This window comes from Chrysemys picta, chromosome 3, assembly GCF_011386835.1.
Source record: "Chrysemys picta bellii isolate R12L10 chromosome 3, ASM1138683v2, whole genome shotgun sequence".
NCBI lineage: Eukaryota > Metazoa > Chordata > Testudines > Emydidae > Chrysemys > Chrysemys picta.
Genome location: NC_088793.1, coordinates 145,449,150 through 145,476,470, shown reverse-complemented (window position 1 = coordinate 145,476,470; position 27,321 = coordinate 145,449,150). Strand labels below are relative to the sequence as shown.

The window sequence follows — 27,321 nt, the reverse complement described above, 5'->3', positions numbered from 1 at the left end:
TAATGGTTGATAAGTTTTTATTATTTGCAGTAAGGATCTCTGGTTGTACTATTACTATTATTTTTAAGAGACAAAAGTTAGCAAAAAAAAAAATTGCAAGTCAGTCAAAACCTATTTCCAAATATTACCTACTAAAGATAACAAACAACTTTACTTTCAATAAAGTAAATATCATGCTAAGTTACCTTCAATAATTTTTTTCTTTCCATAATTTCCATTAATATTATCAACATAAACTATTACATAAACAATTTATATAGTATATACAGGAAGTATTTAATGTTATCACAATATTACCTAATTTGATAGTCAAAATTAGTGTGAAAATGTGTTGCTAAGTCCCTAATTCTGCCTTACTTACTCAATGGAGGCAGAATCAGGCTTTTAAGAATCTTAATATTTCATTTTACAAAAGGTGAACAGTATATTAGAAAAACACTCCTGACTGGTTAAATTACATACCATTAAAAGCAATACAGAACAAGCTGTTACAAAACAGATACAAGGTTAGGGAAGCATTCTGTTTATTTTGTCATTTTAAAACATTGCTCAAGGTCACAAATTTGATACATTATCTTCCTTCTCCCACACCTTACTCCAATGCTGCAGTTGAAAGTTGTTTTGTGTGACTTCAAATTCAGATCTTGTTAAATATGAAATAATTTGATTCCACAAATAAGCCATTTAATGAATTAATGTCACACAGTATATGTCTTGCTCCGTTGGGCAGAGATATAAATGCGAATTTTAATTCAAATGCTTGGGTCTTCAAGTGTTGAAAACCCAATGTACATCCTTAAACAAGGAGTATATCTGCTACACATAAGCAATAGATACAAAATACACATGTACACTTTTTTCCCCAAAGTAAATTAGAATTTATAAAATCGCAAAAGCCAAATCAAATAAATCTGGGGCTCTAACATAAAAATACTAATATCTTCATGTCTCAATTATAGAGCCTATTCTGTGAACCATCAGGATTGTTTCATAAATATATACAGAATTTGCTGTGCCAAAAAAGCCAGCTGTGTTTAACTGAAAAGAAAAATTGCACTTTGAGACCATTACCAATATTTTTTCATATTCCCGTTCAATGTAATATAGTAATTTGGTCCTGGTGCTTATGGCACAGGTATCAAGCTGTATTTTTGCTACACAATCTTATAAAACACAAAGTTCTTATATTATTTCATGAAAATCTAAAGAATCTTAAACCTAGAACTCTGATACAAATCCACATAGCTATAATTGCTTAATTAAATAATATACACAAATGTGTGTTTAGGTCTTAAAACTTTTCAACAACTGGATACAAAACAGTCACTCCTATTTTCTCCAGCCTCCTTAATCTTATGTTTTACCAGTCTGCATGTGAATAAAATATTGTTTCTGGCCACATCCAACACTTCAGGTCACACCCCAGTGTATAAGGACAAGAAGTAGATGTATAATAAAAAGATTGGATAAATCAGAAGGGGCTTCTTAGTCTTAAATTCTTCTCCGACTAGTAATGAAGCAGCACTGTATGCAGCCCAAAAGACTCCAAACAGCTTAAAAAGAAAAAAGGTACAGTGTTAGCTGACAGTACAAGAAAATCTGTCCAGATACCAATACAAAAATCAGTACTTTTTTTTTTAAGGTAATTAGGAAAGAAACCTTACATTTTTTACTGAGTGTTATATTGAGAACACATAGTATGTTATTTTCTTTGTGTTCAGAGAGAGATGCACCATGTTGGTCTCTAAGTATTTTCATTCATGGATATTTGAGAGATTTTACCTACATGTATTCGTACTAATAATCTCCAGCTCTTATGTACTGGTTTTCCTCAACAGATCTCAAAGCACTTTACAATGAAGGTCATCATGTGGCGTCAAGCATCTGCACGTGCACTCATTTGAATTTAAGAGTCTATAGCTACAATAAAGCAAATAGTAAGTGTACATATTCAGATAGTATAGATCTTTATACCAGGGGAGCACTATTTGACAACTCTTCATTCTGTTTTAGTCCTCTTCAACTTGAACTTTTTTCATGATTATTACCTGTAATTCTGCTTCTCTGAATGTCATCTTGCAAGATTCTTACCCTTGGGTCTTGTACCTCCAATGCAAATCATGGGAAAAACTAAAAAAATGTGGTCTCCTCAAGCACCTGTTGGCTGGTGACCTTAGTCACTTTACTGAGCATTCTCCTACCTCAAGGGCTCTGGAACATACTAACCAATTTATTTCAATAACAAGAAGAAGCAAGAGCTTCCCTTAGGCATAGACATAAAAAGAATATTTTTGTAAAATATTCTTTTGATATTAACATCCCAGAGGTAACAGCAATATATACATGATTGCCTACAGCAGGGTGGGTAAACTTTTTGGCCCGAGGGCCACATCTTGGAATAGAAATTTTATGGCGGGCCATGAATGCTCACAAAATTGGGGTTGGCGTGTGGGAGGGGGTAAGGGCTCTGGTGTGGAGCAGAGGAGTGGGGTGCGGGACAGGGTGCAGACTCCGGCTGGGGGTGCGGGGGATGAGGGACTGGGATGCAGGATGGTGCTCTGGGCTGGGATCAAGGGGGTGGGAGGGGAATCAGGGCTAGGGCAGGGGGTTGGGGCACAGGGAGAGGCTCAGGGGTGCACGTTCCAGGTGGTGCTTACCTCAAGCGGCTCCTGGAAGCAGCGGCCACGTCCCCCCTCCAGCTCCTACACAGAGCTGCATCCAGGTGGCTCTGCGCGCTGCTCCGTCTGCAGGCACTGCCCCTGCAGCTCCCATTGGCTGCAGTTCCCGCCAATGGGAGCTGTGGGGGCGGTGCTTGGGTCAGGGGCAGTGTGCAGAGAGGAGCCCCTTGGCTGCCCCTATGCGTAGGAGCCAGAGCGGGACCATGCTGCTGCTTCCGGGAGCCACGTGGAGCGCCCTCCAACCCTGCTCCTCAGCTGGAGCACCAGAGCAGGGCAAGCCCCAGACCCCACTCCCCAGCGGGAGCTCGAGGGCTGGATTAAAATGGCTGGCAGGCTGGATCTGGCCCGCGGGCCGTCGTTTACCCACCCGTGGCCTAGAGCATGAGACTGGGATTTTCAAAGGGGCTGAAGGAAGTTAATGGAAGTTCGGTGCCTATACTATGGCCTCTTTGAAAATCCCAGCCTGAATCAAGAAAACATCATATCCAGAATCCTCTCACTCTGAAGTGGAGCAGGGTAGAAGAGTGGGAGAGAATCCTGAAAGATTATGGGTTAAGTTTTCTAAAGGACTTAAGTGACCTTGTACGTAAGCAACTTTGGACATCTTACCCTATATCTGTGAATTCTTCCCTGCACATAAGTAGTTTTCCCTTCCCTAAAGATGTCATCTATGGCAGAAGTCTCACTCTTGGAGACTACAAAGCTCCACGGTGTACCAGTGGAAAAATGAGGCAATAACTACTACAAGAAACTCATATTGGTTATCTTAGAAATGGGATTTAAGAACTCCTAGACAGTGGCGTAGCCAGGTGGAGGGAACAGGGGGAGCAATTAAAAAAAAAAAAAAAAAAAAAAAAAGGCGCCACCCGCTGCGGCGCTTTTACTCACCCGGCAGCACTCCAGGTCTTCGGCGGCGGGCCCTTCACTCGCTCCAGGTGTCTTCGGCAGCACTGAAGGTCCCGCCGCCGAAATGCCGCCGAAGACCTGGAGCGAGTGAAGGTCCCGCCGCCGAAGACCCAGAGCGCCTCCGGGTGATAAAATAAAAGCACCGCAGCGGGTGGCACCTTTTTTTTTTTTAAAAATCACTCCCCTGGGTGAGTAAAAAGACGCCAAGAAATTGACATGGCGCCACTTATGCTCAGTGGGGGAGCGGCTGCTCCCCTGCTCCCCCCCTAGCTACGCTACTTCTCCTAGAACACATCTGGCCCAAACACTGTACAGGCTGTAAAATGTCTCCCCAAATAACAAAACTGTTCCAACACATTGCCCACTGGAAAAAACAAAACCTCCAAGTACAGGCAAGTTTGGATTCCTCTGCTTTGGATGCACAATCGTATTTGTAAAGTCAAGGCAGGAATGCTTTAAAAAGACTGAACACAAGCAGCAGTGCTTAGTGAATATGCAGCGTGTCTCATAACTAGTTAGTGTGCATGTGCTTGTCACTGACACATCTTGAGGCAAGCAGTATTGGCTGCCTTGCCTCAGACCAAGTGAGCCCTGATACAAACCTCTAGTCTCAAGCTAACTGGGTCATAGCGTAAAATATAATCAAACACCCATTGTTAGAACCCTGCATGGATACAAAAATTGTGTCTGCATCCAATCCGCAAAAATGATCTGCGGATATAAAGCAGATATCCGTAGATTTGCAGGGCTCTACCCACTGTCCTCAAGCAAGAAGGTTTAGCACACTGGTGTAAAATGAAATCTATGAATTGGAGGGACTGTCAAAGGACCTTAGCCTGTTGCAAGCAATATTCCCAAGGATCTGTTCACATAAGTAGTGGAATACGCACATAGCCTCAAAAAGTCCTTTGATTATATGCTCACGCATGTGACTCCTAAACTGGGGCTCTGTGTAGGCAGTGTCAGGAAGGAGAAGAGGTTAGTGACTGGAATTCAGTAAGATATTCATAGCCTTTAGCAAAGCTGCGATAGTAAAGGCTTGAGCTACATCATTTGGAATTGTTAGGGAGCTCCTTTGCCGACTGAAATTGGAAAAGAACTCGCTGGAATGTTCCTGAGCACCCTCAGGTTGGAAGATTCTCACTAGTACAGACCCTCAAGCCAACCTATAGGTGCTTCACAGGGCTAAAATGTCTTCGATACAGGGCTTTGGCCCTGCATTTTTTGCACCGGAAACTCAAGTGAATTGTGCACATATCTGCTTAAAGTTACCATAAGACAATAAAATAATGACCATGTAACTAAAATTTAATTAATGTAACCCTATTTTTAGAATTATGTATTAATTAATGGACAGACAAGTAATTAAAAAATGATTAACCTTCTGAGTATACAAATTAGTGGTAATTACAGGTAGCAAAACCTCAACCACGGTGCAACTGCAAGGTAACTAAAGTGTAATTCAAGTTTGAGGAAATTAGAGTGGTTACTGGTAGCTAACTAAAGATAAACTAACAAAACAGAGCAATACAAAAGGAATACAGGACAAAGCTAGCAAGGTTACCTTTTGATTGACAACCCGCCACCTCCCTGAACTCTGGCAACAGTTGCAAGTAAAGATTCATGCAGTTGTACTCAGATAGCATAGCCTTTAAAGAATCACACATAGCTCTGAGACCTCTCAGGGTATGTCTACAGTGCAATCAGACACCCATGGCTGGCCCGTGCCAGCTGACTTGGGCTAAGGGGGGCTGTTTAATTGCAGTGTAGATGTTTGGGCTTGGGCTGCTGACTGAGTTCTGGGACCATCCCACCTCACTGAGTCCTAGAGCCCAGGCTCCAGCTAAAGCTCAAACATCTACACTGCAATTAAACAGCCCTGTACCCTAAGCCCCACATGCCTGAGTCAACTGGCATGGGTCAGACACGCATTTTTAATTGCTGGGTAGGCAAACCCTCAGGAAACTTTTGCCATACTAGTACAGTTCATTACTCTCTACTGCCACAGGCCTGGTAGGTAAAGCTGGGCAAATAAAAGATTTTTTTGGTTCACTGGCAATTCAAAAACGAAAAATTGTTTTGGTGCGAATCAAAAAACAAAACAAAAAAACCCAACACTTTTTAGAACCTTTCAGCAAACTGAAAAGTTGAAAAAATGTTTTGTTTCAATTTTGAGTGTTTCGTTTAGTTTTTTTTTTAAATTGAAAAATCAAAATGTTTCATTTAGGGCTCTCAAATGATTTTTTAAAATCACAATTAATCGCGAGATTAAAAAATCGTCGCAATTAATCACAGTTTTAATCACACAGTTAAACAATAATAGAATATCAATTTAAATTCAGCATGGAAACATGTTCTCTGGAATGGTGGTCAAAGCACGAAGGGGCATACACATGTTTAGCGCATCTGGCACATAAATACCAAAACTGGCTACAACAGTGCCATGCAAACACCTGTTCTCACTTACAGGTGACATTGTAAATAAGAATCAGGCAGCATTATCTCCTGCAAATGTAAACAATGTTTATCTGAGCAATTGGCTGAACAAGAAGTAGGACTGACTGAGTGGACTTGTAGGTTTTAAAATTTTACATTATTTTGTTTTTGAATGCGGTTATGTAAAAAAAAATTTACATTTGTAAGTTGCACTACAGTACTTGTATGAGGTGAACTGAAAAATACTATTTGTTTTGTTTATCTCTTTACAGTGCAAATATTTGTAATAAAAATAATAATATAAAGTGAGCATGGTACACTTTGTATTCTGTTGTAATTGAAATAAATATATTTGAAATGATAGAAAAACATCCAAAATATTTATAATAAATTTCAAATTGGTATTGTATTATTGTTTAACAATGTGATTAAAACTACGATTCATTGTGCCTTTTTTTAACCTAGTTAATGTATTTTGCATTAATCGCTTCAGTTAACGGTGATTAATTGACAGCCCTAGTTTCATTTCAGAAGTATCAAAATGAAACATTTCTACTTTTCCTAAAAATTTTTGGACACAAATTTGGCAAAACCAACACCAATTTGCGAAACATTTCAGTGTTACCAAATCTGCATTTTGTTGCTAAAAAAAGTTTTGTTTGAAAAATTTTGCCCAGCTCTACTGGTAGTTGACTTTGGGCTGGTCAGTTTTGGCTCTCTCTGCCTCAGTTTTCCATTTGTGTTATGGGGATAACAATACTTACCTTCTTTGTAGAAGTGTTTTGAGATTACTACTTCTACTACCATCTCTCTGAACATGACTGACGTTACCATTCACATTGCAATAACTAAACATATCTTATACTGAATTATGGGGAAGACAGAGTGACTTCCTGACCTATGTTTCTGAACAAGAGGGTCACAAGAATTCAAGCAGTACTTTTAAAATTCTATTACAAGTTACTAAAATTATTACTTTGTTCAGGGCAACATAATATTTTGAAGCATAGTGACAAACAATAAACATTACTGAACTCACTTTTATTAGTGTAGATACAACTTCAAATGATCCAATCACCAAGAGGACAGGTGCTATTACAATGAGTGGAAGTAGAGAATATCCTATCACACCAAGAACTTGCCCATATGCAACCTGAAAATTATAAATCAATTAGTAAAGAATAAAAAAAATTTCTTCAATCTAGCTCATAAGTTTTGTCAACAGAGAAAACACTTACATTTTGTCATGATGGAATTAGTAGCTATTCCAGTAAGTGTAGTGTTGAGTACATGCATCTGTCTTGTGGCTCAGAATTAAAGTTGTTAACATGTGCAACTTTTTTTTTTTTTTTTTTTTTTTTTTGATATTACTGTCATTAAATGTAAATTCACAGGGTAATATATTTATGCAAATTATAACAATTGGTTACTTCCAGTCTTTTTTAATGCAAAGTTCTTTACTGGTAATGACAGAGTAATGCATTTCAAATCATTATTACATAATTACTGCAGCATTTAGAAATTAGTATAGTATGTATGAAATACACAGTCAGATTTCAAATTAATAATCAACTCGACAATAGTCATTAATTCTGAATATCTGCAATTAACCACCACACAAAGTAACTCTTCCACTGGGATGCCTAAATTAATGATAGAAGTTCATGTTAGCAGTGAAAATTGTAGTAAGGATGCTCTAGAAGTCTAGTAGTATTTCTGATATATTTCTGGTTCTGGCCAGGTTGTAAGTAAATGCCAGCAGTTTAAATAATGCACGTGAAATTGACCAAGGGTCTGGTTTTGTTTTTTAAATCCAGACTTACATGAACAAATGAGTTGGATTGGTTCTTATTTTTAATCAAAACCTGTTCACTAGCTAGCAGCTCTCTGACTAGATCTAACTCTAAGAATTTATCTTGAAACTCAATTTCAACAGAGACCAATGTGTTCCACACTGTGCTATAATTCATGTCTAAATATTGGGAGGTCAAGATTTTTGAGAAAGTAGCTAGGTGATTTTAAAGTGCCGCAAGTTGAGCATCCAAAAAGCCAAGTCACTTCTGAATATTTTATATATCAATCACACTTTCACATGCTACTTACTTCTCCTCCAAGAACCCTGGCCAATAAAAAAATTGTCAGGGATCCAAATATCCATATAGTTATAATCCAAGAAACCACCTTAAAAGAGAGAGAACAATTAATTCTTATCAGTCAATTATTTTTATTATAATTCAGAATTAATTTTGGTTTCATAAGAAAGTCAACTGCAGCAAACCTTGTATTATTCAGTATTACAATGGAATTTAGAAATAAAATTCAGATATTTTATTATTTATACAATATCTTTTCTGACAAGTTTGCTCGTGTGTTTGGAATGCTCAAACAAGAAAATATGGTAAAACCAGTATTTTACCCGTAGTGTGGTTTTGTTATCAGAACAGGAAAGTGTCAGTAAAAATTTTGGAATTAAAAGAACTCTGGCTAAATTTTAGTGAATCCACTGATGAGAGGGTTCAACTGAGTCTCAGATTTTATAAGATGGTAACATGTTTGTTTTCATTCTACTCTGAAACACAAAAGGAAATCAATATCTCTTCACACCCAATGAAAAGCATGCCCAGACAACATTGAGCTGTTGGCTTAAACCAACAAAACAAAGAAAAATCAATGTTCAGCTTGTATCTCCTTTCTTCGTTGATGAAGATCGTCTCTAGGGATGGCAGAATACTGTGTGTCACCCTTAAAATACAAAATCAAAAGAATAGAGATCTATGTTATGACTCCTAACTCTTTCTACACCTTGACAGTACTTCTAGTTTAGGCGGTAGTCTTCCTCCCAGGTTTCCTCCTCTCCTCAGTTCTTAATATGAATATGAAACTGGCTTAAATTATCACGCAATTCAGGTCCCTAGCCTACACTTAAATTAAATCGCAGCCCAGCTGATATGGAGTGCAGCTGCTAAGCAGAATAAGGGAAATATTGCTTTCCCTTTGAAAATAGCACTTCTACAGTGGGAACCCGCGCTCCCAGGACAGCCTCTGAGCTTCAAAGTATGGTTGCATTTAAAACTCAAGTTTAGGCTACAAACCTAAAGTGGGTAGTGATTTAAGGTTTCATATGCACTGTAAAAATCAAATGGGGAAGGTGAAAAGAGCATGAAGCTGGTATAACTATAGATTTTGTCTCTTCAGCTAAAATTCTGTAATAATTTTAAAAAGAACACATCATAAAACCATTATGTTTCACTATGGAAAGAAACAGTGCATACCTGTCTTTCTTTCCCCGCACCTTTCTCCCATCCAAAAGAACAAATCACATTAAATGTGTCATATGTAAAATTAGTCAGTTATACTCATAGAAATAAGCCATTCAAGAGTGCGCGTTCGTCAGCTTTTAGGGCACACCTTATGGAGGTTGAAGGAACGCCCTTAATATCTCAAAATTAATTACCTCAACTAATAGCATACTGTAATACCACACATCCTGGTATAGCTTATTGCTCAGGCTGCGATTCTGTCACAGAGGTCACAGATGTCACGTATTCCATGACTTTCTGTGACCTCCATGTCTTCTGAAGTGTCTGGCCCGGAGGCCGCCTGAGCAGCTCTGGCAGCCCCTGGGCCCAGCCACACCGGACACTGCTGGGAATGTGGGAGGGGGGCTCCGGGCTGAGGCAGGGAGCTGGAGTGCAGAAGGGGGTAAGGGCTCTGGGCGGCGCTTCCCTGGGGGGGCTCCCCAGAAATGGCAACATGTCTCTCTCTCTCTCTCTCAGCTCCTAGGCGGAGGCGTGGCCAGGCAGCTCTGTGCGCTGCCTCCACCTGCAGGCACCACCACCAAAGCTCCCATTGGCCAGGAACTGCAGCCAATGGGAGCTATGGAGTGGGCGCTCAGGGTGGGGGCAGCACGTGGAGCCCTCCTGGCCGCACCTCTGCCTAGGAGCCAAGGGACATTTCGCCACTTCTGGGGAGCCACGCAGAGCCAGGTAGAGTGCCTGCCAGTCATGCCAAACCCCCCACCCCCGAGTAGGACCCTGGGCTGCCCCTGAGCACCCAAGTTTTAGTTAGGTATATAGTACAAGTCATGGGCTGTGAATTTTTGTTTGCTGCCCGTGACCGGTCCATGACTTTTACTAAAATACCCGTGACTAAAACACCGCCTTACTTATTGCTATATTTAAAGATAAGGTTAAAGGTGTTTACTCATTATTATAAGTGGAGCTTGCATGGGGGCTCACTTAGGTGCTACCAAGAGAAGACCTAGGTTCATATCTAAGTTCTGTCACTTTTTAAAGGTGGCAGTGATTAGAAGCACTACAAGGGATGTTATGCTTGGGCAATACTGGAAAAGCGGAAGAAAGGCCAAGCATCTCTATACTATAATTCTTGCTGGCCAATCAAAAGCTGCATTCCCTGAGTTCTGAAGGAATCATAGGAGAAGTCAAGTGACAAGAGACAGAGGTATTAAGAAGACAGAAGTTATTTAATTATGGGGGTGGGAGCAAGAGAAGGAAAAGGTAGCTGAGGTGACAAAAAAGTACCAGACAGTTATGGCATTATTTGTAACCACAATAAATTCAAGATCTTTATACAAAGGTTTTCTGGTAATAAAACCAGTAAATAAGTTTAAAATTATCTGAAAAAAAGCTTACTAGTATGACTAGAATGCAGAAGGTTCAACCAGCAAGTATCTAACTGCCAACTGAATAAGCCACTTTTGAATTAGAATTCTTAGTTAACAACTTATTACTAATATGTCCGGACACAGAGCTAATTTTTCCCCTCTCTAGAAGAGATATCCTTACTAAAGATGTTTGCAAGAGTATGTGGCTGGGTAACATGGTTGGGCGGGGGGAATCTTCTAATGGTTTCCTGTCCCCAAACTTTTTTGTGAAGCATGTAGGAAAGCCAACTATCTTTTTCACTGTGCAATGCAAAAAGAGGACAGTGGTAGGGGGAACTGAAACATTACGAAGTTAATAGTACAATCAATGTAAATTGTATTTGAGAACTAAATTAAAGATGGGAGAAGATTTCAGAGGAGGGAATGTGTTCATACAGAAAAACATGGTGCAGACTTTCTACTCTATAATCATGCCCCAACTACAGAAATTTAAGTGACATTCACTTTCATCACTGATTCCTATGGGTCCCTCAATTTCAGTCACAATTTACATTTTATTTAACATACATGAACCAGCATTGTAAAGGTGCCGTCTTTTGCTTTAGCATTGTAATGAAATATACTTATTATGTAGGTTTTATGTTTTAGTCATTCCAGTTAGTATACAGCTGAGCATCTGACAGATTGCATATCATTACAAGCCTCCAGAAATCCCACCCTTCCTTCACTTCCATTTCAGAGACAAAACTTGACATTTTTATTCTAATTAGCCTTAGAGATGTAGTTCAAGGAACATTTAGTATAGTATTACAAGTTTTTTAATATGCAGAAAGACACCCATGAAAGAAATATATTTGGAACTAGATGTTCCATTCTTCTCACTATACTCATGGCAAGGGGAGAAGAGGCTTTCTACTGGTCTATAAATATGATAAACTGTTTAGCATTCAAGTCACAATATTTAAAGTTCTCTTTAGATAAAAGGTTTATACCTACCTTGAACTGTCCATATAATGAAACCATTGAGAAGAAGAGGACAACTGCCAGAGGGCCCCAAAAATCAGGGTTATCTCTCACTACCTGTCTATTAAACCCAAGAGATGGCATAGGCATCAACACGCATCGAATTTTGTAGTAAATATCCTTCAGATCAATGTCCAGTTCCTCCCTACAATTGTAAAACAAAAGCTTTACTACATATTTTGGTACTGGAACAGTTTGTGTAAAGAGAATCATTCATCTCATAATTAATCTGTGAGAGCAGGTTAATTAAGCAGTGAGTCTGTAGTTTGTTCATTATGAACATGCTTTCAGGTGCAGTGACACACAAGACGTGGAATACTTCCAAGATATACCGGCAGCATAAAATGAAATCTCAACATCCTAGTGAGATAAAAATTATTTTTACTGTTTAAATATTTCTTCAAGAAACCCTTGTTAAATTTCTAACAACTTTATTCAACATTAATGCAATTTTATCATTAACTATATTGAAATAAATACTGTGGTTGGGAACACAAAAGAAGGGTAAAATACCCTGCAGTCTGAATTAAAGCAAAGCTTCTGTCCTCCAGCATCTAGGCACATATATGCCATATTCATCTGTCAAGGTTTTTTTTATTGTCATGCTATTTTAAAGATTATATACATTGAAATATGCAACCACATAGACACATTACATTTATTTATAATGCAACTAAAAATAATACATGCTCCCAACAGGGAACAAAAGCATAGGATTCATTAATCCTCAAAGTGTTTAAAAAAAGCATACCAACAAGCTGAAGTAGATGGTCTTTTAATTAAAGGAAAGGTAGTTGCTTCAACTGGGTAGTTTCCCCCAGGCCAGTTTATGCCAATAGTTCAACTGGCTGGTTTCCAGCATGAGTAAACAGCAATAACTAAGGGCTGATCAAACCAGTAAAAGATGTTCTAGCAGCAGATCTTGCTACTCTCCAACCTCCCTCCCCCACTTCCAGGCCACAAATTAGCCTTAAAACAGACAGGGATGGCCAGTGGAGAGTTGCCCTCTGCAAAACTCTCCATTGGTATAGATCTGGCAGAGTTTAGCTTTGCTGCTCCCCTCAACCATGGCATAAGGGAAAGGAGGGAGCATTCAAGGGGCAGAGCACAGATATGACAGGGAGAGGTGAGGCAAAGCAGAACTCTGCTATATCTGATCCTCTATTGGTGTAAAGTTGCCGATGGACTCTAGTGCAAGTTAGGGCTGCCCCTGCGCAGTTGGAACTAGGCGGCTCTGAAGTAGGGAGCTTCAAGAGACTTCCTGCAGCTGCCCATCTGAGCATAGGTCTGAAAGTACAGAATCACGACCACTATATTAGAAGGCACAGATCTGGGTTCAATTCCCAGCTCTACCACTGGTTTGCTGGGTGATCTTGGGCATATCCCTCTCCATGCTGTGCCTCAACTTCCACCTCTATAAAATGAAGGTAATGATACTGGCCTCCTTTGTAAAGGACTTTCAGTTCTACAGATGAAAATCATTACAGAACTGCTAAATATGATTAGAATAAGTTATTGCTTGATTTTTGTCCCATGATGCTCATTTACAATGTACTCTGGAAATAAGAGGGTCTTTGTTTTATAGCCTTCTCTCAGAAAAGCTGGACCATGAGTTAAGTCCAGTGAAAACAGGCAGTTACACTGTCTCCCCAGACAGGGAATATTCTTTATTGAGTCTAGTGAAGTTATTTTTGTATATGCAAATCTTAGGGCAATTTATCTCCTTCTGTTATAGCAAGGTATTTTTACTGAACTTTGCCACAACATTTTTAGTACCTTCCACTGTCTAAAGGACAGGAGCATGCATGTCTCTCCATCCATCCTAAAGTCAGCAACTATTTGTTTTACATTTCATTCTGAAGGTCATGTGATATGATCATTTAAATTCTGGAGTGAAATTCATAGCCCCACCACTCAACAGGTTCCATCGTGTATATGCATCTGTCTGTTGCCTGACGTTGACTTTTCTCTCATTCAAGAGGGTGGTGGCTGTCATTAGAGGTGGGCCATGAATAAGGCCATCCCTCAATAAAGACGGGTTTATCCTATGAAGTCTGACCTTGACTCAATTTAACAGAGTCAGTGCTGGCTCTCTGGCAGCCTGCCATGTTTTAAATCCATAGAAGCATTAAGGTTAGGAGCTTTGTCCTCCAATTGTGAGGTGTAATAAACATTAAGAATGCACAGATCACCTTTTGGTGCACAGAGTTGGCTTTTATAGTGTACAGTCTTATGTGACAGAGAGCACCGATGCTTTGTCACCCCCAATGTAGCAGTCTAGCTCTCTAGGAAAAGAGATGAAATGTGGTCTTAGTTTTTTGAAACAAAAGGTTAGCGTGCAACTTTTATCATATGAAAAGATATTTGGGTTTCACTACTCTAGGAGATGCAGATGGAGTTTTAATGTCTCCAGAAATATCTGTTGTCTCCCAGCTCTTTCTGTTTGAGGATCTCCAACTGCTTTACAAAAAATGGCAAGTATTATCCTTGTTTTGCAGAGAGGAAACTGCGGGACAGATATTAAGTGTCTTGCCAAGGCCACACAGCAAATCAGTGGCAGAACTAGGAACAGAACCAAAATCACCTGCTTCAAAGTGCACTAGCCATTAGATCACAAAACCCAACCATACCTCTTTACACAGTGGGAAGCATGGGTTTATCAGCATCATGGTAATTTTTGGCTTTAAACAGATTGTGTGCCTTTGACGTAACATGAAAGGATGTGGGAAAAGAACTGTACTTCATTTATAATACTTTTAAAACTGAGTTTCGGTGAAACAGCCTTGATCTGAAAAATCCTAGTATACAAGACTACAGTGCAGGAATATTTTTTTCTCTAGCATTTAAAAGCCCTGATGAAGTCAGTATATATCAGAGGAGTTAAACCCGAATTAAATCCAAATCTCTGTCCACTTACTTCAAGACTATGGTGATGACCACCACTATTTCCAATACCTTCATTTCAGACAGTAACAAAATATCAAGTGAACACTAGCAGTAAGTCAGTGTTGTTGATTGTTTAACAATGCTAAACAAACTCAGCTTAATAGCAGCACAACAGAGGAGGACAGAAAGGTCACAATCTAAGGGCTTGTCTACACTACAAAATTAGGTCGACTTAATTTAGGTCATCCTACAGTCACTGCAGTAACTCAATTGGCTGTTGGTGTCCACACTACCCTCCTCCTGCCAGTGGAGCATGTCCTCACCAGGAGCACTTGCATTGACTGAAGTGGGGCATTGTGGGGCACTGACAGCTGAGTGTGGGGCACTGATAGCCACATGGGGCTCACAGCTGGAGCCCCCCCATCTGCCCCAGGGTGAAAGCCCCAGCTGTGAGACTCGCGCAGGCTCAATTTCACAGCACAGAGCCTACCAGCAGTGAAATTGACATTCTTGGCAATTTCACACTGCTATTGTCTCTGCTCAGAGCAGCCACATTCTGACAGCTCTGGGAGCCCCGGCTCTCGGTGCCCGGTAGCTGGGCTCAGAGTGGCTGCCAGGAGCCTAGGGGGCAGCCGGGTTCTAGCTGAAGCCCCACACCTGTCCAAGGAAGACAGCCCAAGCTGTAAGCCTGGCTCAGGGTTCACAGCAGGGAACCTAACAGCCTTTCTTGTCAATTTCACAGCTCCAGCAGAATTGACAAGAATTGTAGCCAACAGCTGAGGTAGGTAATGCAGCCTCTACAGCAACAGTGTTGCCTAACTACACCAACATGAGCACTATGCCTCTCCTGGAGGTGGAGTTATAATGTCAGTGTAGTAGGGCACTTACATCAGTGAGAGCAAGGCTGCAGTGTAGGCACTGACATAGGTCAACATAAGGCAGCTTACGTTGACCTAACTCTGTAGTATAGACCAAGCTTAAGATTTGATTTTTTGTTAATTATTAAAAGAACAAAAAAGTTTAAAAGAAGCAGTGAGAAAACAACGTTTTGTGGTACTCTATATGAGCCATGGCCAGTTATACTCAAGTTTTACCTCATCCTTTCCACCCTCCCCGAAAGCAAGACAAGCAACATGTTTTAGCTTCTTCTTCCCCACAACACAAAAATAAAACTTGAATAAAGATAATGATGTACAATGTTACAAATACAATGACAGACTTAAAGTTAAGCCATTTATCACTGTGGAATCCTAGTCACAGCAAAAAGACTAACTGCTCACCAATGTTCAGGAAAACAAACAAACAAAAAGTTATTAACCAGAAAATGAAGATAGATATCAAAGAGCAATTCTGACATACAGAAGTGGCTTGTTATCTTCTGGGTCATCATCTTCTACTTCCAGAAGCCAGCCATATCCTCTCTGTCTCAAGAATGTTGTTGCAGTAGATTCTTTGATGAACTCTCCTCCTCCTCCTTCTCCTCCTCCTCCAAGATTTAGCTTAACATCTGGAGATGCTATAGAGCCACTAAGATCTTGGAACAAAAAGGAGAGAAAGACTATGTTTATACCTTCACAAAAGCCAGTTTGAACTGCTTCGCCTATTTTTTCTGTATTCCAGTAGGTCTACCCTACACAGAGTAATACCGAGAAATATTCAAAGTTATAGAATAAAATTGTACACTATAAGATGCATAATTTGAAAGTGATAAAATATTTTATATAGGCAGAAAATGTTGACAAAACTATATCAATTATTGCTCTAGGGCCAAAACTGTCCAACTTCGGTGTCTAAAGTTACCCCATTCATTTAGATGTCTAACTGTAGACATTATGGTTTGACAGTTTGGACTTACTTTGTGTTATATTATTGATAGTTAAATGACATTACTATCGTATGCCACAATAGTAGCAATTTGCTTAGTATTTCAAGTGCACTAAACGCAACCTATTTGCATTCCAGCACCTTTCTATTCCACCTCATTTTTCCCTTGTATGTGTGACTGGTTACAACAGGAAAACCTTTCATAGATGCATTTCAATTTGTAACCTGGATTTTACACAGACATTTTAAAAAAGAAAACTACCAGAACTCCATAGGCCCTGCTTTTATTTATTCAGAGCTATCGTCAGAAGAGATTCTCAGACTTCTCTAACATAGAATGATCTAGCCCTGGCACAACACTAAAAGAAACAAAAAAGGAGCAAAGCAAGGAAGCTTTCTGTCTGTTTATGTATACATGCCACAAAAGGCAAACTAAAATGTATTGGCATGTTTCACTTACTTTGCAATGAGGTACAGACAAACTAGAATGACAGAGTAGCAGAGTAATAACTGAAAACAGAACAAAGGCAAGGAAGAAGTAGGAAATTATGGGAAAGAAAGATCATAAAAGAAGGGATGCCATTCTAGGCTGCATTTTGTGTTAAAAAGTTTGATACTTCTCCACACGGTATTCTCTATCTTCCAAGAACACAGTCTCAATCACTATTTGTTACTAGAAAAAGCACAACTTTTGTAGAAAGCTTGTGCTGAGTACACTGGTGTAGAACCTTGCAAGCGAGAACTGTGAACTCATTTGGTTGACTTCAACCCCTTTGTTTCACAGCTTTTCTTTAAAGAAACTCCATTTCCTTCCTCCCACCTTCCTGCCTTATCCATACCATCCCTTCCTCATGAAATTCTCTCTATATACACACTTGTTCACCAAGAAACCAATCTCTCAGCAGTCAAATCTATCTGAAAGGCACTTCTGCAATGCCCAGGAGTAGAATCTAAACCAAATCAAGTTGTTTAAAACAAAAAACAAAAACAATTTAAAGTATTTCTATTCCCAGGTGTCTTTCCTCTCCTTTTGTCAGATTGTGACATCTTTTGTACAGAAACTCTTCTTTTTGAGAGCTTTACAGCAGTAAGCATAGTTAGCACAGAGTACAGATAGATCACAGTGGCATTTCTGCAAATATTTACAATATGGAACCTGGAGGCACCTCCAGTCTTTAAGAATCTTGCCCTGCCAATGCTAGGGGAAAAGTCATTTTTCTCTGTTTATGTGGGCCTTTCACACAGCAAAAGAAAGGGGGCGGGGAACAGGGAACATAAGAATAGTGTCTATGAACCATATAATTGACAGCAATCCTGGGTATAGACATAGTATCTAGGGATTTTAAATTTGACAATGTCTATTGTTGTTATATTTTTATGTGAATGATATAGGATAAGAGACTATGCAAATACAACTAAGTTTTTAAAAAGTCAAGATGCAACTTATAATGATGGTATAACGACTTAGTCTATTCTGTTTGTATGCATAAAGTTTTCACTTAACACCCAATGTTAAGACCAATTTAGAATTCTGCCTTAAACTCAGTTAGCTAAACGATTCACTTTTGGAACTTAAGTTTTCCCTGTGTCTGCTGTTCAGCCATTTTTAAATTACAAAAGGAAATATTTACTGATTTGTAATTTTGTTTCTGACAACATCACTGTGAGCCAGGAAGCCTCCCTAATGCCAGCTGGCAGAGGACATACCATACCACAACTCACATCACACCTGACACACTTATTGCCCCAACCCACTGTTGTTATAATCTGTATCTAAAAGGTGACATGTTAGGTACCTTATGCAAACTGATGACATGCTGGTCATTAATATTATGTGATGTATGTGTGTTTGGAAATATGTTGTTAGAAGGTGTTTTGCAACTATAAGCCCAGCCTGTCTTAGACAAAGGAATGTTGTTTCACCTCTCTTCCTATATTTCCAATGTAAACTGAGCCAGGTAATATGTCAGAAGACAAAGTAAAGTACCCCTACTTAGGCAGCACACACAGTCTTCAAGCAAAACAAGTGGGGGAGAGGGGGAGGCCACTTAATGATCACAATAGGAATGAAGCCTGCTCCACCACAAAGCCTTCCTGGCTCTGGCATCAAAGACAACAGACTTTGGAAAATACAAGCAGAAACAGAATGCCATTTTGGCATCCATCACTAGGTGGGCAAAAGGGCCCAGAGCTCCTGAAATCTGAGAAAGGTGGATCCTTCAATCAAAGAGGCTGAAGTCTTTGCGAACTGACTATAGATGAAAAACCTATTTAGACAGAAATAACTTGCTGAAGTTAATTTTAGTCACTAGAAAGTATGTTTTGTTTGTTTCATTTCTAACCTTTCCTATCTCTTTCACTTACTTGAAATCACATAACCCTATGTTCTTTGTTAATAAACTTATTCTTGTTTTATTACAAAACCATCTCCATGTTGTGTATTAACAGGCTAGTGTGTGTTGTCTCTTTGGAGGCAGCAAACTTAACACCTTCTCCGAGGGTCCAGTCAGAGGTCTAGATGCAGCAAAAGACATCTCAAGAAAACCTGGGAACTGGGGTTCACTGACTGTCACCGGCAAGGCAAGGTATGGACTGGCAGAGTCTTGAAGGTTGCCGGCAAGGCAGACAAGCTGGTGTGCTCACAGGAAACTGACACACAGTTTTGAGGGTGACCTGAGCAAGACATCACACTAACCTGTGCAGGACTTTTTTTTCCTCCGATTTCAGCAATTTAGAACTAGTCTGACAGAACTCCCCTAGCTCTTGATAGCAATAGCTTGAGCAGTAGAGGGGTGTACGTGCAAGCAAGGCCCCCTATTCAGTATCATTTCTGAAGGAGAAATGGACTGGGAGAGGCATTTGGAAGTTTATAACAAAGTTGTCCCTGGACTGGCACCTGGAGAGCCCCTCAGAGGTTGTCCTCATCCATCATTGGCAATTTTTAAACTGAGATTGTATGTTTTTCTAAGAGGTATGCTCTAAGATTTATTTTGGGGAAGTTCTATAGTCTGTAGAATACCAGAAGTCAGACTAGATGATCACACTGGTCCCTTCTGACCTTTGACTACTTTATATCAGTTGTCTGTTACTGACAAGCTGTGACTTTGAATAGTCCATCATGAATCCTACACGCCTAACCATGTAGTCCTACTGAACCATGTTCAGGACATATGATAGAAAGGACATGGGCCCACAAGGAATCAAAAGCCACCAATCTGCCTCCAACAAGCAAGTCCTGCAGTTACTGGTAATGGTATGATGCTACGGAACCTTTCAAAAACTTGTGTTTGTGGTGCCTCACTGAGGCAGAGCATTCTGTGCAAGTGGTACCGAGATCTTTCGCAGACAGTCAACTTGAAAGCTGGCTTTCAAAGCAGAATCTTCTCTGCTCCTGTTATGAAGCAGCAATACAATGGATGGGAGAACAATGTGGCTCTTGTATCCTTTGCCCACTGAGAGAAGGAATCTTCCAAAAGAAATAAGAAGTCAGAGACAAGGAAGATAGACAAATAAAGGAGTGGAAAAAGAGCATAGTTTTTACACCAGACAGCAATTTTTGCCCGTTACAATAAATCTACATTGGAGAAAATGTGTAACTAATTTTTCTGTGCAAGTTGGCTCCATCAATGGATGTGCTGGTGTGGATATGATGCAGGTATCGAAACCACTCGTGTTGCGTAATCCTGTTTAAACTTTTACTTCGTCATATTAATAGTGACACATACACACACAAAGAAAAAACAAACACAGCTTTTTGTAATCCTGCAGGGTCTTTTAGCTAGAAATTAAGAATGGCCATATTGGGTCAGACCAATGGTCCACGTAGCCCAGTATTGGCATCCAATGGTAGTCAATGCCAGATGGTTTAAAGGCATCAAGTGATCCATCCTCTGTTGTCCAGTCCCAGCATCTGGAGGTCAGCTGCTTAGGGACACCCAGAGCACGGGGCTGTGTCCCTGATCATCTTGGCTAATAGCCATTGATGGACTCATCCTCCTTGAACTCACCTAATTCTTTCTTGAACACAGTATACTTTTGGCCTTCACAACATCTCCCGGCAACAAGTTCCACAGGTTGACTGTGCATTGTGTGAAGTAGTACTTTTTTTAAACCTGCTGCCTATTTATTTCATTGGGCAACCCCTGCTTCGTGTGTCATGTGAAGGGGTTAATAGCACTTCCTCATTCACTTTTTCCACATCATTCATGATTTTATGGACCTGTCATAAGCCTCCCCCCCTCCATCTCTTTTTTTAAGCTAAACAGTCCTAGTCTTTTTAGTCTCTCCTCAAATGGAAACCGTTCCATATATTTAAATCATTTTTGTTGCCCTTCTCTGAACCTTTTCCATTTCTAATATACCTTTTTTGAGTTGGGGTGAGTAGAACTGCACGCAGTATTTAAGGTGTGGGTGTACCATAGATTTATATAGCAGAAGTATATTTACCATCTTATTATCTATCCCTTTCCTAATGGTTCCAAACATTAACTTTTTTTTGACTGACACTGCACATTGAACACATTTTCAGAAAACCATCCACAAAGACTCCAAGATCTTTTTGTTGAGTGGTAACAGCTAATTTAGACCCCATCGTTTTGTACACAGTTGGGATTATGTTTGCCATGTGCATTACTTTGCATTTATCACCATTGAATTTCAGCTGCCATTTGTGAGATCCCTTTGTAACTCTTCGCAATCTGCTTTGGACTTAACTATGTTGAGTAATTTCATATCATCTTCAAATTCTGCCACTTTACTGTTCTACCCCTTTTTCCAAATCTTTTATGAATATGTAGAACAGCAATGGTCCCAATACAGATCCTTGGACACCGCTATTTGCTTCTATCCATTCTGAAGAATGATCCTATCCTTTGTCTAACCAGTTACTGATCAATGAGAGGATCTTCCTTCTTATCCCCTGACTGCTTACTTTGCTTAAGAGCCTTTAGTGAGGAACCTTGTCAAAGGGTTTTTTTGAAGTCCAAGTACACTATGTGCATTGTCACTCTTGTTCACTCCCCCAAAGAACACTAACAGATTGGTGAGGTATGCTTTCCCTTTACAAAAATTGTGTTGACGCTTCCCCAACAAGTTGTGTTCATCCACATGTTTGATAAATCTGTTCTTTACTATAGTTTCAACCAATTTGCCTGGTCTGGCAGTTAGGCTTACAGGCCTGTAATTGCCAGAATCACCTCTGATGCCTTTTTTAAAAATTGGCATCACATTAGCTATCGTTCAGTCATCTGGTACAGAAGCTGATTTAAGTGATAGGTTACATACCACAGTTAGTACTTCTGCAATTTCATACATGAGTTCCTTCAAAACTCTTGGGTAAATACCATCTGATCCAGTGGATTATTATGGTTTAATTTATCAATTTGTTCCAAACTCCTCTATTGATACCTCAATCTAGGACAGTCCCTCAGATTTGTCAACTAAAAAGAATGACTCCAGTGTGAGAATCTCCTTCACATCCTCTGCGACTAAGACAGATGCAAAGACTTCATTTAGCCTCTCTTAATCCTGGGGGAATTCTGCACCAAAAATTAAAAATTCTGTGCACAATTTTAAAATTCTGCATATTTTATTTTTCAAAACAATATAATCATGCCAGTTTCAATTATTTTGGTAATTTATTTCAACATACCTATCAGCAAATATGTCTGTAACACTATAGACAAAAAAGATTTAGGAAATGTTTTTTGACAGATTAAAATTCTGTATTATGTGTAGTAAGGAATACAAGTAATAATTAAACTACAATACATAAAAATAACCTCACAATACCTATTCAGCATTTCCTAAACACATAGGCAGAGCTACTGTTAGTTTCTCAACCAGAGTTTGCAACATAAGTGTACCTGGATTAAGGCAATATAGAACCCAGCAACAAATAGTGGCTCCTTGGCACTCACTGAACAAGACAATGTTGAAACAGTTCAGAAACATTTTATGTTGGCACAAGTTACACATTTCTGCACAGAGAAGTCAGAAACACTAGCAATGTAATTCAGAGATGATTTATATGTAAAATGATGCATTGGGGGGGATGCACATTCAAAACAGGCCATGAATGTCAAAACAAGAGGCATACACTGGAGCTTTAAAATTAAATTAAAAAACATGAGCCACCGTGGCTTAACAACCGTGTAAAAGAAGCAGTGCGAGACAAAAAGGCATCTTTTAAAAAGTGGAACTCAGATCCTAGTGAGGTAAATAGAAAGGAACATAAACACTGCCAAATTAAGTGTAAAAATGTAATAAGAAAAGCCAAAAAAGTAGTTTGAAGAACAGCTAACCAAAAACTCAAAAGGTAACAACAAAATGTTTTTTTAAGTACATCAGAAGCAGGAAGCCTGCTAAACAACCAGTCGGGCTTCTGGACGATCGAGATACAAAAAGAGCACTTAAAGACGATAAAGTCACTGCGGACTAACTGAATGAATTCTTTGCTTCAGTCTTCATGGCTGAGGATGTTAGGGAGATTCCCAAACCTGAGCTGTCCTTTGTAGGTGACAAATCTGAGGAATTGTCACAGATTGAAGTGTCACCAGAGGAGGTTTTGGAATTAATTGATAAACTTAACATTAACAAGTCACCGGGACCAGATGGTATTCACCCAAGAGTTCTGAAAGCACCCAAATGTGAAATCGCCGAACTATTAACTATGGTTTGTAACCTGTCCTTTAAATCAGCTTCTGTACCCAATGACTGGAAGATAGCTAATGTAACATCAATATTTAAAAAGAGCTCTAGAGGTGATCCCGGCAATTACAGACCGGTAAGTCTAACGTCAGTACCAGACAAATTAGTTGAAACGATAATAAAGAATAAAATTGACAGATACATTGAAGAACAAATTGTTGGGCAAAAGTCAACATGATTTTTGTAAGGGCAAATCATGTCTTAGTAATCTATTAGAGTTCTTTGAAGGGGTCAAACATGTGGACAAGGGGGATCCAGTGAACATAGTGTACTTAGATTTCCAGAAAGCCTTTGACAAGGTCCCTCACCAAAGTCTCTTACATAAATTAAGTTGTCATGGGATAACAGGGAAGATCCTTTCATGGACTGAGAATTGGTTAAAAGACAGGGAACAAAGAGTAGGAATAAATGGTAAATTTTCAGAGAGGGGTAACTAGTGGTGTTCCCCAAGGGTCAGTCCTAGGATCAATCCTATTCAACTTATTCATAAATGATCTGGAGAAAGGGGTAAACAGTGAGGTGGCAAAGTTTGCAGACGATACTAAACTGCTCAAGATAGTTAAGACCAAAGCAGACTGTGAAGAACTTCAAAAAGATCTCAGAAAACTAAGTGATTGGGCAACAAAATGGCAAATGAAATTTAATGTGGATAAATGTAAAGTAATGCACATTGGAAAAAATAACCCCAATTGTACATGGGGGCTAATTTAGCTACAACTAATCAGGAAAAAGATCTTGGAGTCATCGTGGATAGTTCTTTGAAGACGTCCATGCAGTGTGCAGCGGCAGTCAAAAAAGCAAACAATGTTAGGAATCATTCAAAAAGGGATAGAGAATAAGACGGAGAATATCTTATTGCCCTTATATAAATCGATGGTATGCCCACATCTTGAATACTGCGTACAGATGTGGTCTCCTCATCTCAAAAAAGATATCCTGGCATTAGAAAAGGTTCAGAGATGGGCAACTAAAATGATTAGGGGTTTGGAACGGGTCCCATATGAGGAAAGATTAAAGAGGCTAGGACATTTCAGCTTGGAAAAGAGGAGACTAAGGGGGGATATGATAGAGGTATATAAAATCATGAGTGGTGTGGAGAAAGTTATTTACTTGTTCCCATAATATAAGAACTAGGGGTCACCAAATGAAATTAATGGGAGCAGGTTTAAAACAAATAAAAGGAAGTTCCTCTTCACACAGCACACAGTCAACTTGTGGAATTCCTTGCCTGAGGAAGTTGTGAAGGCTAGGACTATAACAGCGTTTAAAAGAGAACTAGATAAATTCATGGCGGTTAAATCCATTAATGGCTATTAGCCAGGAAGGGTAAGGAATGGTGTCTTTAGTCTCTGTTTGTCAGAGGGTGGAGATGGATGGCAGGAGAGAGATCACTTGATCATTTCCTGTTAGGTTCACTTCCCTGTTAGGTTCACTCCCTCTGGGATACCTGGCATTGTTCACTGTCAGTAGACAGGATACTGGGCTGGATGGACCTTTGGTCTGACCCAGTATGGCCATTCTTATGTTCTTTTATACTCAGCAAGCTAAATAATGAGACCTTGTATAAAATCAGTTTTTAAAAAATTAAATTTATATATAAATTAAAAAAAAAGAAAAGAAATATTCCCTTAAGCTCCTGATTTTTAAATGGTGCAAAACGGTGCATTTTAGAATTACATTTCTGCTCAGACTGGCTAATTTAAACAAATTCTTAAAATAGAAAGAAAAATACTGAGTATGTTTAAAATAAAGCCGATATGTTTTTCTAAATGAATGGTCAGTGAATCACCACATTAGAGGAAGGTGTATTTGATCCTTAGCACAAGGTAGGGCAAGAATGTAAGCAGGCTTATCTTGGTGTCCATCTCAAAAGCAGAAGGGGGTGGGAAAACTTTCCTGGAGGAGAAAGGGAGTCATGCAATCAGCAAGTATACACTCTGGAGACATGCAAGAATTGCACATAGGAGGAAGGAATCAAGACAGTGAGATCTAATAATACAAATCAAAAAATAAAGCAACACCAATTAATGTCCCCAGCTGATTCCCAGGTGTCCTAGATAAGAAAGGCATCCTAGATTAGAAAGGCACAGGTCATTGGCTGCACAGAGGTGGGGGCTCATCCTCCAGCCCCCCTCACCTCCCCTGGACATGGACTTGGTGGCAAGGCTGTACCCAACCCTGACCCAGTGCACGGGCCTGACCCACCCCATGCCTGCGCCAGAAACATCCCAGCATCCTGCCCTTCTGCACCGGGCATAGCGCAATAGCAAGCAAGAGGGACAGAGTCTTGCATGCACACATGGGCAGCCCCGAGGCAGTGATTTACATCTCCCCTGTCTGCTTCTGATGCCTGAACAGATGCACCCGCTTGGGACCGCTGCCTGGGAGGGATGCATGACATTCCTCTCATGGCTTCTCTTCGCCTCCCCATCAGAATCAATTATTCTTTGGGGAAAACAAAACAAAAAGAAACCAAACATCTGCAGAGGACATTAATTCTGCACTTGTGCAATGGCACAGAATTCCCGCTGGAGTATTTTCCACGATGGCCTTGTCTTCCTTGAGTGCTCCTTTACCACCTCACTCATCCAGTGGCGCCACGGATTGTTTGGCAGGTTCTGTTTCTGGTGTACGTAAAACAATTTTTTGCTGCTAGTTTTTGAGTCTTTTGCTAGTTGCTCTTCAAATTCTTTTTTGGCCTACATAATTCTACCTTTACACTTGACTCACCACAGTTTATGTTCATTAATACATGAATAAGCACACCCCCTTTAGTCTTCAGTTTTCTGGTAGATTTCCATGCTGGTTCTAGTTTCAGGATGGGCTGTATATAAGTCCTGAATTACGTCTGCATACACATGTTCTCAGAGCCACCAGTTATGTTTATACACATGCAATGATCATTCATACTCCTAGGGTAGATATTGCTGGGGGGGTGGGGGGAGGAGAATACAGCTGCTAGTCGAACTACAGGTGGCATAATTCTGCTGTACTAAACACGAGTGCATATCTTGACATAAAGACAGCATTCTCCCGAGGCACATTTTGATAATACATTACAGCCGCTCACGCAGCGTCAGCCTATTCACCACACTATACCGTAGTGTGCTGGCCACGCATCCCGCACAATACTCGCTTTCAGATACCTACTGCTCAGCGCCGAGTTACTGAGCCTTGGAGATGGTGGCCCCAAGCTACTCACAGCACCACCTAAGCAGCAAACCCAGGCATGCCGCGGGGGGGGGGGGGGGGGGGGGAGGGCGCCCAACCTCCACACTCGTCACAAGCACGGCTGTGTCACTGCGCGGCGCAGGCCTGGATAGCACCGCTGCCGGAGGAGGAGACCAGCCCCACAGGCACTGCCTGTGCCACGCAGACGGAGCCGCAGCCCGGGGCCGGGTGCGTAGCTGGGATTTCGCAGGGAAGCGGTTACGTTTTATTCCCACCCACCTCAAGTGCCCAGACGGAGAGACGCTGCCGGGTCCCGCAGAAGCCCCCGACACCCACAAGTTTAACGGGGCAGGGGCCACCTCTTCCGCCAGAGACAGAGGCGCCCCCGGGCCGCCCGCTCGGCCACTCCCGGGCCGGGAGCCGCGAACCCGCCCAGCCCCGCTCTCACCTTCCGCCTCGGCCGAGGAGACGAAGGTGAAGTCCCCGTTGCTGGGCGCGTAGAGGGGCGGCTGCTGGGGGCCCGGAGGCTGCATCGCCCCGCCCGCTGCGGGGCCGGCGAAGGCGCGACCGAGAGGAAGGGGCGCGGGCCTCGGGCCTCCCCAAGACTCTCACTCAGCGGCAGCGGGCCGGGCGAGCTGCTCCACGGCCCAACCCCCTGTGACAGGACAACAACAATGCCACTGCCCTTCCGATTGGCTGTTTGTAAAGCGCTGTCTGATTGGTTGCTCGAGCGCCCATTCCGATTGGCTCTCCGGCCGTATTTTAGGGCAGTGACTCATTGACCTGACTGTAAAAAACCTTCTGGTTGGTGGAAACAACCCCAGGGGGTGGGAAGAGGAAATAACTCTGTGGCGGGGGGCTATTTTGTTCTATATCACCCCATCCACATACAGCTGTTTGGTTTCTTCCAGAAGAAGAGTCGGTGCCTGCAGCTGTCACTCAACACAGCTCAGTGCTGCCCCTAGCGAGCCCCACCCCTCCTGACACTGCCACCTACCCTTCTTCACTCCCCCTCCCCCAAATCACCCCCACCTCCCATTGCTTCCCATCACCTTTCTGCCTGGC

General features: G+C 40.8%; 1 protein-coding gene across 1 annotated transcript; it reads right to left on the bottom strand.

Annotated features, from left to right (window-relative positions):
- On the bottom strand, nucleotides 1–26,940 carry YIPF4 (Yip1 domain family member 4). Its single transcript, XM_005296270.5, has 6 exons — nucleotides 26,705–26,940; nucleotides 15,913–16,087; nucleotides 11,641–11,812; nucleotides 8,124–8,201; nucleotides 7,060–7,173; nucleotides 1–1,553 (listed from the first exon to the last, which is right to left on the bottom strand). Exons 1-6 carry the CDS (start codon nucleotides 26,787–26,789, stop codon nucleotides 1,416–1,418), a joined length of 762 nt encoding a protein of 253 aa, XP_005296327.1. The 5' UTR covers nucleotides 26,790–26,940; the 3' UTR covers nucleotides 1–1,415.
- Nucleotides 26,941–27,321: the final 381 nt, after the last annotated feature.